We start from the raw sequence: 12,376 nt of genomic DNA on the forward strand, positions 1-12,376 counted from the left end.
AACTCAGTCATAACCTTTACATGGCGAGAACCTTTATATGCTTTCATTAAAGAAAGACATTGACAACTTTTTTAAAGCATTTAAAACCACCATATTCATTACTTATTCAATTTTCTCTACTGGTGAATTTGGTCTTTTCTGCCTTCAATATGGATTTTAATTTGATGATTCTTTTGTTGCAATAAATCCCTTCCTAAAGATTCTTCTTGTTCATAGAGGTGATTTCCTCTTGCAAATTAATAAAAACCATCAAATTTTACCTTCTAAAATTTTCTTCTGATTTTTATAGTAAATGTAATTTTTTTTCATGTTTTTCTTCTGTGTTTTTAAAAACACAGGAAGCCTCTCTTCCTTGGTACTATACAAACTGTTCTCTTCATAGTGTACTTACTATCTCCTCTGGACCTAGAAGAATCGTTCATCAAATATAAAGCCAAGAGCAAACTATTGAGCACAGCTCTGAGCCCAGTTCCTGGTAGGTGAGTCAACCAGGATCTTTACCAAACTGAATAGGGACTGTCCCCATCACTTCCCTAGTCATGATGGGGAAAATGTAGTTCCCAGGAAAAATGAGGCCATCTATGGACCAGTTCTCATTAATGAGAAAAAGTAATGAAATGAACAGTTATACCTTATTACACTGCCACTCCTGAGAGTTCTCAACATGTATCTCTGGAGTTTTACATCTTAAGGATGTGGCAATGTTGCTTTAATATAGGAGTAGCCATGCCAGAAACAGTATGGCTTGAGTTTCTTAATCCAGTCCCATCATCAAAAGAAGCAGTAGAAACTCCTCCTGGATAATGGAATATGGCCAGTGCTTATCCTTAATTTTAAGAGCAATTACAGATTAGATTAGGAGCAATTTGAGGGAAGGGACTGTGTAGAACAACTGCATCTCTAAAAACTGGCATAGGGCTTTGCACTTGATAGGAGCACAGATTTCCCTGAATTAAATAATTACATTACTTATATTTTCATAGGTGTTTAATGGATATTTGGGGAAGGTCAGGTCATGATAAGTAAAACTGCAATAATTTTTAAAAAACGCATTCCGGTAGAAGGGCTAGTGTAAGGTAAGGCAAAGAGGCACAGAGAGAGTGCTTTCAAATACAAGACCATTTGAAACCTTTAGCACTACTTAATGAACTTCTCAGAACTAGAAACAAAAATATGGATGCTTTGGGCTTCCCTGGTGGCACAATGGTTAAGAATCCGCCTGCCAATGCAAGGGACACGGGTTCGAGCCCTGGTCCGGGAAGATCCCTCATGCCATGGAGCAACTAAGCCCGTGCGCCACAACTACTGAGTCTGCGTTTTAGAGCCCATGAGCCACAAGTACTGAGCGTGCATGCCACAAGTACTGAAGCCCGTGTGCTTAGAGCCTGTGCTCCGAAACAAGAGAAGCCACCACAATGAGAAGCCCACGCACCACAACAAAGAGCAGGCCCCACTCGCTACAACTAAAAAGAAAGCCAGCATGCAGCAACAAAGACCCAACACAGCCAAAAATAAATTAATTAATTAATTTTTTAAAAAGATAGAAAAAATATGGATGCTCTTGTTATTATCACCTTCATTAAGAAATATCCCATCCATAAACCAAATGTTCTTGGCAGTAATTCTTGGCTATCTAATTATTTCCAATAGAGAAAAGGCCAGACATATTCAAGGCTGCCCTTACACAAAATCACCAATAATCTGAACTTTCCTGATACAGACTCAATCTATCACAATGAGGCAGGCTTTTACTATGTGTAATGGAATCAAATTTATCTGAATCAAAAGCCATTTTGTATGTCACTAATGTTCTTTGTAACTTTTGAGAGCTTATGAATTTATGCTTTTAAGATATATTTACATACTCTTCATTTGTCCATGCAGGGCAAACAACTGAGAATACTTTTGGGGTTTATTAATGTATCTTAAAATGGTATCTTTCTTGGTTTACTGGCTGAATCCAGCCCCAATAAGCTTTTCTTATTAGAGTTAGCTCAAGCCAGCTTCTGTTTTGAGACAATATTTAAGGTCTCACAATTTGTGGTTTCTAATCCTCAGTACCACCAATTGGTATATGGAACTCCTCCCCTCAGGTTCCCTCTGAGCCCTCATGTTGGTTCCTATGTCCAATTTTCCCACCCTCTTGAAGGATGTTGGTGCGGGAACTTTTACCATTTTCCTGGGTTGCTTCTCACTCTCTGATCCCCACAGTCTGAGGACGACTTATCACTGCTCTTGCTCTACTTCCTTCCTACCATGCAGAAGCAGACCAGGCAAAACTCTTCAGCTGCCCCACCTGCAGTTAGGAGGTTGTATTAGTCATGGTCTCCAGAGAAAAAGAACCAATAGATAGATTGATTGATAAAATCTATGATAATATATATTATTACATGATATATAAAGCATATATCATATAATAATGTATAATAGAAAGAGGTTCATTATAAGGAATTGGCTTACACCATTATGGAGGCTGATTAGTCCCCAGATCTGTAGTCAGCAAGCAGAGACTCAGGAGAGTCAATGATGTAAGTTCCAGCCTGAGTCTTGAGTTCAAAGGCAGGAAAAGACCTATATCCTAGCTCAAAGACAGTAAAGCCAAAAGAAAGAAATCTTTCTTACTCAGTCTTTTACTCTACTTAGGCCTTCAGTGGATTAGATGAGGGCCAAGAACATTAGGGAGGGAGACTGCTTTCCTCATTCTACTGATTCAAATATTAATCTCTTAAAAATACCCTCATAGACACACCCAGAATAATGTTTGACCAGATATCTGGGCACCCCATGGTTCAGTCAAGTTGACACATGAAATTAACCATCCCAGAGGTTAAGTCAGTTCAATTCCGGGGGAGTGTTGTGTAGAGAGCCTTATTTCCATCTCCAGTACAAACCACCTTCTCTAATCCAGTTTTCCTTGCGACCCTAAACTAGAATAATATGGCTGATCTTCCACTTTTATCTTCATGCGAGAACTATATCTCTAAAGTTAATCAAACCCCATAGTGGAGAAGTGGGGTAAGAGAGAGCAGTATATCCACAGAAGTCCCTGAGGCAGCCTCCACAAAGGAACAGAAGGAAATGGAAGATAAAGTGACTAGTCCAGAGAAAGCTGAAGAAGCAAAATTAAAAGCAAGGTATCTTCTTCTGGGACAAAAGCCTGGAGGTTCAGATTTCTTAAGGAAATGACTGCAGAAAGGGCAAAAATATTTTGATTCTGGGGATTACAACATGGCTAAAGCAAAAATGAAGAACAAGCAACTTCCTACTGCAGCCCCAGATAAGACAAAGGTCACTGTGACCACATTCCCACTCCAAAGGTCCATCCTCAATGGAAACTATCTCTTGCCGCTAGCAAGCTGGCTGGCTGGTTGAAAGAGCTGAACTGCATGAATCTTCTAATTCCCATCATTTCTCCTTAATACGTTCCTTCTCCACTTTTTATTTCCCTTCATTCACTAACTCATTTGAGAGTGACAGCTTTGCAGGTAGCAGTAGTGTGTGCTGCTATTGTAAAGTAGTATACATGTGTACGGTTTTGGATTAGTTTAACAGTGTATTGATGAAAAGAACACGTTAGAGAAACATAAAGTAATCTACTTGAAAATAACTGTATATAATACCTAACTTCTAGCGTCGGACAGTCCCAACAAGTAACAAGTAAGTTTTACAATTTTAACGTTTTGGCTTTCTTTAATTCATCTTAATCATAGGTTTGTATTTTACTCTTATTTAATATAACCTCTGTAGTACTGATTTCTTCTGTATTTTCAGATTTTGTAAAACAAACTTTTAAGACCACAAGTCAGAAGAAAGGCCACAAATTTCAAACACAGATAGATGGGGCTCCAAAAGATTTGTATCTCTGTGCTTGAACTTGAATGGCCTTAAATCTGTTTCAGCTTTAACAATAGAATTTTACTTGGGCAATATTTGCCCATTCTGGTGTAACTTAGGTGACTCTAATGCTTAACAGCTGCCATAGAAGCTAGCATTCTTATTCAGTTCTACAGCGTTTCAACACCTTTTGTTGTTGAAGATGTGACTGAAGTGTGCATGTGCACCAACTGCTGAATTCACGTTTTTGCCATTTTTGTAAACACGATAGTTTTGTACAACTTCTCACAAATGTCTGTATTAATTTCACATATTAAAGAGTAGATGATGTGCCAACCAGAAGCACAAGAGTTCCTACACAAAATTCTGTCATTAGAGCTTTTGTATAGTAAGAGTAGTTTACAGTCTTGTGGTTATAGAATACCAAACTGAAATCTTTGCTCAGTCTGTCATAGACTTAAGCTTTTTCATTCATTACTAATATCCATGACATTCATGTCACCATGTACAAATATGATATGTTGTTTAGGCATATCTTTTGTCCTAGACAGAACATTTCATTTTTATTTTTATGAAAATTACAATTCATGTAACTTACATAAACTTTTTAAATGTAGAAACTTTTTACTTCCACAGTCAATTTGAGGGACGCCATAATAAAATACTTTGCCTCCTGTGGCCCCTCCCTCCTTTTTTTCCTGATTCTTTGACTCAAACCATGTTGGGCTATGCTGTTCAGTCTATTCAGAAGCACAGGAGTCTATATCCTTACTCTTGAAATTTGTGCTGCTGAATGCTATGTTTTATAACACACTAATGATATTTTCCTTATAATTTCTCAGTTGTTAATTAACCACTCTTAATCTTACACTATTATTAATATTAGACAAATTTTTAAGTAGTAGGAACTTTATAATTAAACAAATACTTGAGAAGGCTGGCCCAGGAACCTATATCAAGAAGAGCTGAAATTCAAGTAATTATACTGAGCTAAGTGAATTAGGCTTTTGACGATGAGAGTAATATACATGATAGGTGGAACATATTCATATTAAATATTTAGATATTTTGCTTCTATAGATGTCCCTTTAATAAAATACAAATTTAATTTTTCTTGTGGTTTATCTGGTTAACAAGAACTTTAATTAACAGACCACTGGGACAAATTTACTGCTCTTTTTTAGGAGCTCTTCCCCTACATTGTTGTGATGCTGTAGCATGACCATGAGGATCGGTAGAGCCTAAGAAGACAGTATTCATTTTTTTTCTTCATCTTTGACTTGCAAAGGGCCTCTCCTCTTTTGGATCCAGGCATCTTTTCTGGATCTTGGCTTCATTTGTATATGTGCTTTCCTATGACCCCAAATCATCATAGATGGTGCCTTGAGCATAGCATCTGCACTTAAAGCTGTCTAGCACTCTGAGGAAAACTTGCTGGTTGTCTTCCTGCTTAAACCACCCCAAAAGGCAGAAAACAACAAACTCAGTAATGTGCTAATTTGTTATTATAAGGATCAGTTATATACAAATAGATGTATAATGGGAGCAGGTAGGTTATTCCACAGTATGTATAATAATTATAGGATCAATTTAAGAATTTTCAAATATTCCAAAGTAGAATTTCTGTGGTATCTAGTCTTTTTTATGAATATTTGCAAGCTATCACCTTTAAATTCACACATTAGAAATGATTAATCTGAAAGAGACCATGTTATTCTTGACCATGGTAGGACTCCTGTTGTGGTCTGCAACAAGTGATGTAATCTCTGCCTGAGTTTTAGTTTATAAAACACAATGCTAATATTTAACCTAACTTAAAGTTGAGGATATGTAAATACTGAGTAAGGGCCCCAAATAAAATACTGTTTATAGTCTTTTTTATTTAAAAAAACCATAGTGGAGGAAAGTTTCCTTAATTATCAAATCTTCTACACTGTTAGTGGGAATGCAAATTGGCACAGCCACTATGGAGAACAGTCTGGAGGTTCCTTAAAAAACTAAAAGTAGGGCTTCTCTGGTGGCGCAGTCGTTGAGAGTCTGCCTGCCGAATCAGGGGACACGGGTTCGTGACCCGGTCCGGGAGGATCCCACATGCCGTGGAGCGGCTAGGCCAGTGAGCCATGGCCACTGAGCCTGCGCGTCCAGAGCCTGTGCTCCGCGATGGGAGAGACCACAGCAGTAAGAGGTCTGCGTACCACACACAAAAAAAAAAAAAAAAAAAAAAACTAACTAAAAATAGAGCTACCATATGATACAGCAATCCCACTCCTGGGCGTATACCTAGAGAAAACCATAATTCAAAAAGATACATGTACCCCAATGTTCATTGCGGCACTGTTTACAATAGCCAGGACATGGAAGCAACCTAAATGCCCACAGACAAAGGAATGGATAAAGAAGATGTGGCACATATATACTATGGAATACTATTCAGCCATAAAAAAGAATGAAATAATGCCATTTGCAGCAACATGGATGGACCTAGAGATTGTCATGCTGAGTGAAGTAAGTCAGACAGGGAAGGAAAAATATCATACGATATCCCTTGTATGTAATCTAAAAAAATGGTACAAATGAACTTATTTACAAAATGGAAATAGAGTTACAGATGTAGAAAACAATCTTATGGTTACCGGGTGAAAAAGGAGGGAGGAATAAATTGGGAGATTGGGACTGACAACACACACTACTATATTTAAAATAGATTCTTGAGAAGCATGAATCTGATTTTTGTTTGTATGTTTCAATTCAGTGCTTTCTAATGTAATACGTTGCATAAGGTAATACTAAATACTATCTGTGATTGATTGATTGACTATTTGGGTGATTAATTGTAAGTCAATATTTCAGAATTTTCCATAATTTTTTAAAAATTCAGGCTTCAAATGTTAATATTAAACATACAAGAAAAACACACTGATGAATAAAGATTGTTTACTAAAAAAATAAAAAATAAAAAATAAAATAAAATAGGTAACTAGTAAGGACCTCTGTACAGCACAGGGAACTCTACTCAATACTCTGTAATGACATATATGGGAAAAGAATCTAAAAAAGAGTAGATATATGTATATGTATAACTGATTCACTTTGCTGTACAGCGAAAAGTAACACAACATTGTAAATCCACTATATTCCAATAAGAATTTTTTTTTAATTATCAAATCCCCAGAATCAGTCTTATATGATAGCTCTTGGTACTTATTTTTTCCAATTTTTTCTGGCCCTTCTTCCTACTTTCTGACTGGAGGGCTCAAGAGAGGCCTCTCTGTTCACTCTAATTTTTTTTCGGTTTCCATCCCACTTTGAAATCTGTCCATCCCTCTGTGGCCCAGTTTGAATCCAGCTACATTTTCTGCAGTTAGTCTAAGGATAAACAGACACCAAAACAATGAAATATCCATCTAGTATTATTCCATCAGCTACCATCTTGCTTTCTAAACTTGAGAGAGTATAACAATAGACACTGGCTTCCCATTTGGAAATTTTCTGTACTAAAATGAGTCCAATACCACAAAATATCTCTTTAGTTTCAGGCCCTGAATATATATTCCTATTTTTCCTCAAAACTTAAAAAAAAAAACTTAGAAGAACTGATGTTATACAATAAAATATATACATCATCTCTGTATTAAATATTCTAATCAAATGTTTTTAATCTGAATCTATTAGTTAAGCCTCTAAACGTAACTGCCAGCTGGCAGGAAATAACCAGGACTAGATCACAAGTTAAATGTTCCATGAGGAAACAGTCAGTTAAATTAAGAATCTATAAGGCAATCAGGCTGAACTCTTCAAAGAAAAATTAATAAGACATAACAACCAAACACAATGTTTGAATTTAGCCACAGAACCTGGTTCAAAAAGAAAGCTATAGGTTCTTTTATAGTTGTAAATTTGGAACAACAGCAGAAATTTGAATATGAACTATAGATTAAATGGTATTATAAAATTATTGTTAACTTCCTAAGGTAAGATCATTGTAAAGAGTCGTTAGTCTTAGGAGAAGTATGCAAAAATATTTAGGGATGAAGTGTTACACTGTTTAAAAATTACATTCAAATTGTACACTCAAAAAATATATAAAACAAATATGGCAAAATGTTACTCAGCAGTTGTAGAGTCTGCATGCAAGGTCTCTGGGTGTTCACTATACCATTCTTTAAATTTCTCTATGTTTGAAATTCTTCATAATAAAAAGTTGAAAACATACTTAGAAGGAGCCCAGGTTTCGTCTGAATGTTCTGGCCTCCTACATACTAAATTGAAACAAAACAGAGCTGCGCAGGGTAGTGAGTAGTAATGATATAACTATGTAGAGCTTCTGTCTCAAGTCTTCCTGAGACTTCACACAGGGAGCTCACTGCCCTTCCTGTTGGGTCTACAGACATTGCTTTTATCTCCTTCCCAAACCTAATATGATCCTGCCCTACATACAAGGAGGTGTTTGCACACCTGTCTCCTCAGAGAATCTCCAGTTCCCTTTTGGATGGAGACTATCTCATTCATCTTCAATTCTCTTACCTTAGTCCACAGTCAGAGGTGCTCAATAATAGCTGTCAAATGAGTTAAGATGTGCTTCTTCCTTCTTCCAACATCAAGAAACACCAATTTGGGACAAGAAGAGTGGCTTATTTTGACTTGATAGTATAAATTTGGCCCCTTTCCAAACTTTTAAAAATGAAATGTATGAAGATTCTCCTCACCTCACAACTAATCTCTTTTGGACTGAATGTTTGTGTCTCCCCAGATTCATATGTTGCAAACCTAACTCCCAGTGTGATGATATTTGGAGGTGGGGGCTTTGGGAGGTGATTAGGTCATGAGGGTGGCACCCTCATGAATGGGATTAGTGCCCTTATAAAAGAGGCCCCAGAGAGCTCCCTCTCCCCTTCTGCCATATGAGGTCACAGCCTTCTATGAACCAGGAAGCAGACCCTCACCAGACAGCCAGCACATTGATCTTAGACTTCCCAGCCTTCAGAACTGTGAGAAGTAAATGTTTGTTCTTTAAGCCACCTAGTCTATGGTATTTTTGTTATAACAGCCTAAATTGACTAAAGACACAACCCAGCATGGACCCTCAGCCTTACAAGGAGGACCCCAGCTGGAACGACTCCAACTGCTGTCTGAGCAGCCGGCTGAGGGTCTCTGCCGCCTTCTGGCACAGCCCCTGCAATCACTTCTGCTGCCAAGTCCAGTTCCATGGGCTCATGGACAAGGATGAGTGGGAGCAAGCCTGGCCCAAACCCATCACCCAGAACATCAGTGCCGAGGCCTGGGGCAGAGCAGACTGTGTCTTCACCTCAGTGTCCTATCAGCAAGGGGTCTTGTCTGCCACCATCTTCTACAAGATCCTGCTGTGGAAGGCCACCCTGTATGCTGTGCTGGTCAGCATCCTGGCGCTGATGGCCATGGTTAAGAAAAAGGATTCCATAGACCATCTCCAAAAGTACATCCTGAGTCATTCTTTATCCTCGCCTTGGATTCTCCTAAACGTGTTTCCTGTTTGTGTTCCTCAAGAGTTTCTCTCTCTCCACCTCTTATCTCTTTCTTACACAGATATCTGTCCTTCTCTCAGCTTCCCTGCAGACTGAGGTCCTCACCACTGAATCTGAAATAGACTAAATCAATAAAAGCGGATGGGCTTGATTGTGTCCCAGGAAATAAATAAATAAATAAAATAAAGACATGACCCAATATTCCACTCAGATCATTATCACCCCAATCCTCATTTCTGGAACCATCTGGGGGAACTGAGAAAAAAGAACATGGAGCCTGCTGGGAAATACCATGATCTGTGTATTACTTTCCCCTAGCCTTTTTAATTGGATCATCCTGTCCACAAACCAATCCCAGAGCAATGTCTTCCAAAGTGCAGTCCCTATTGAAAATTACAGATTTCTTAGCCCCTTATTCAGTGGTTCTGAGTCAGTCAGAAGTGAGGCCTAGAAATCGATTTCTCTTAACTTCTCCCAAGTGATTCTGATGTGGGGCCAGGTTTAAGAACTACTGTTCCAAATAGCAAACATTGGTTCTATGTGACCACTCATGCACTAACACACACACACACACACACACACACAAACACACACACACACACGCAGACATAGTTTCCTTCTGATGTAATTATGCCTATGTTCCCCCCTCTGGCCTCATATTCCCTTCCTGCCTCAACTTTGATACCCATCCCTGACCCAGCTGGTTTGGGTCATCCTCCTACCTGCCCTGGCTTGTTGGAACTTGGGAACATCTGTGCATTTGGTACCTTTTCTCACTCTTCTATTCTTCCCCCAGGGCCTTCGAAGCTCTTCATTCTGCCTTCTTGGCTCTCTAAAGCAACACAGGTCCCAAACACTCCTCCTCTACCTCAAGGAGAGAAAGGCATTCAAGCAGAGCCAGTTAATGTCCTTATTAAAACTCCAGTGCAAAGCACAGGACTATAAGCAAGCCTGAAGCAAGCAGGGGGCAGAAAACTACATCCTGCTCCCTCCTGCCTCTTCCTATGAGGCCCAAGGGGTCCCTCCCACCACTCTTTAGTAATTTAAACATAAGCCCAGTTTGATTTTTTTTCATTACACAAGTAATACATGAATGTAATCTTGTTGTAAAATAATTTAAAACAACACTGATAAGCTAAAACTTCAATACCCCATTTTCAGTGCCCTCCCCAGAAGTAACTAATAACATATCAGTTTGATGTATATTGTTCCATTTACATATACTAAGTTAAATAAGTGGTTCTCAAGGCAAGGAAAGGATTTTTCCCCCCAGGGGACATTTGACAATATCTGGATACATTTTTGACTGTCACAATTGGGAATTGATACTAGCATCCAGTGAATAAAGGTCAGTAGATGCTGATAAACATCTAGTAATGTACAGGACAGCCCCCATAACAAAGAATTATCTGGCCCAAATAGTGTCATGATTGAGAAACTTGAAGTTAAACTATGTGAAACTGCCAATGTCCAACCAATTTTGACCTTCAAAAAGGCAATTTAGTATGGTACAACAATATTTATATATAATACATAGATAGATAGACATATATTATACACACACGCACGGAAATATACAGTTCTATTTTACAGAAATGCATTAGCCCATATGCCTTATTCTACAAGTTTCTTTTTTCCTTTAACATGCCTAGAAGATTCTCCAAGTCAGCAACCAGAGCTCCATCCGATTCCTTTCTAGCTGCTGTAGATATTCATTGCTGAGAGGCTCCTTGTGGTCCTTTAACGAAACCTTTCGGAGGGATGTTGGAGATTTCCAGTTCTTCACTGTTATAACCATGTTGCAATGAGCATCCTGACCCATCCCCTTCTCCCCACATTAATTAGGTCTCAGGTGGGGCTGAGGATGGGGGACACTGAGGACCAGAGAGGAAGGGGTTGGCTTGCAAGGGAGGGCAGAGGGTCATGCTCTCTCCAACTCTGCTTCCTCTCTTGGCCCTCTTCAAGGACTAGTTGCCACCAGCTCACATAACTGCTTATTTCCCTACATAGCAGTGGCCTTTTCATGCCAGGAGCATTTATGGCAGAGCAGTGTGAATTCTGAAACCTGTCTGTTAGACTTTCTCTCCTGCTATTCTCATGGGGTGAGTAAAAGCTCAGGGAGTGATTTACACCACTTGCCTGCCTTTCAGGCCTCTCCCAGAGCTGCTGTGAGTTTCTGTCACACCTCCTTGAAACCTCTCAAATGTCAACACATCACTCAGCAAAACCACCCCTACATTTTCTAAGCCTGAGGTATCCTTATATCCAAAGAACTGGAGCCAGAAGAAACCTTTGCTTTTCCACAAATAGTTTAAGGGCATTAATTATCATGAAAACCACATGCAGACTGTTCAGAGACAAAAAGACACCCCTCCCTACGTGTTCCGAGAGAACAGCATATTGTCATCTGAAAGAGTAATTTATTTCCACATAATTGGCTCTATAAAGGGCATCTTCGGTGTCTAATTCCCTAAATAACTCGGGGCCTACTGTTGCCAGCACTGACCCCATGGGGGAAGGAGAACTGTAATTAATTGACTCATTTATGATTAATGCATTCCAGCTTTCCTTTGCTGCCACTCTTCTAGGAGAAAATTGGCCAGTCTTGTGACTATTTCCAAGCACCTAATTCATTTAAAATAAGAAATCTGGATGACAAACAAGAAGTTAGTTGTTAATGGAAGACCCTTGGAGGCCGCACCTTACCTGCATGTCCCGTTCATCTCAGAAGACTGTCTGAGAGAGGGACTTCGTTCAGCTCTCAGCAGTAAGATCCTTAATACACAGTTGTAGATACCAGTTTGGTGCAGGGGGGATGCTTTAGTTTCCTGGTTTATTAGCAGCTATAATACCTAAAGGAGGCAGGAGAGGAAGAAGGGAGGGAGTAGGGAGGTCACAAAAGGCAGAAAAGAAGACCCATAAAAACATTTTAAGTGGCTCCACCTCTCCACATAGTATGAAGATACCTATCTTGGATCACACCCAATCAATGTGATTTAATGAGCAACAACTATAATGTAACATATGCTGCAAACATTTTT

General features: G+C 39.0%; 1 pseudogene and 1 gene segment (V, D, J or C); both read left to right on the plus strand.

The window, feature by feature from the left end:
• The first annotated feature begins 3,063 nt into the window (after positions 1 to 3,063).
• On the plus strand, positions 3,064 to 3,419 carry LOC131762411 (cAMP-regulated phosphoprotein 19 pseudogene; annotated as a pseudogene).
• Positions 3,420 to 8,909: 5,490 nt separating this feature from the next.
• LOC131762412 (T cell receptor beta constant 1-like) lies at positions 8,910 to 10,171 on the plus strand. The segment is given in 2 exon segments: positions 8,910 to 9,286; positions 10,132 to 10,171. Coding segments are annotated over 2 exon segments (417 nt in total).
• The last annotated feature ends 2,205 nt before the right edge of the window (positions 10,172 to 12,376 follow it).

Source organism: Kogia breviceps, chromosome 9 (assembly GCF_026419965.1).
Source record: "Kogia breviceps isolate mKogBre1 chromosome 9, mKogBre1 haplotype 1, whole genome shotgun sequence".
NCBI lineage: Eukaryota > Metazoa > Chordata > Mammalia > Artiodactyla > Physeteridae > Kogia > Kogia breviceps.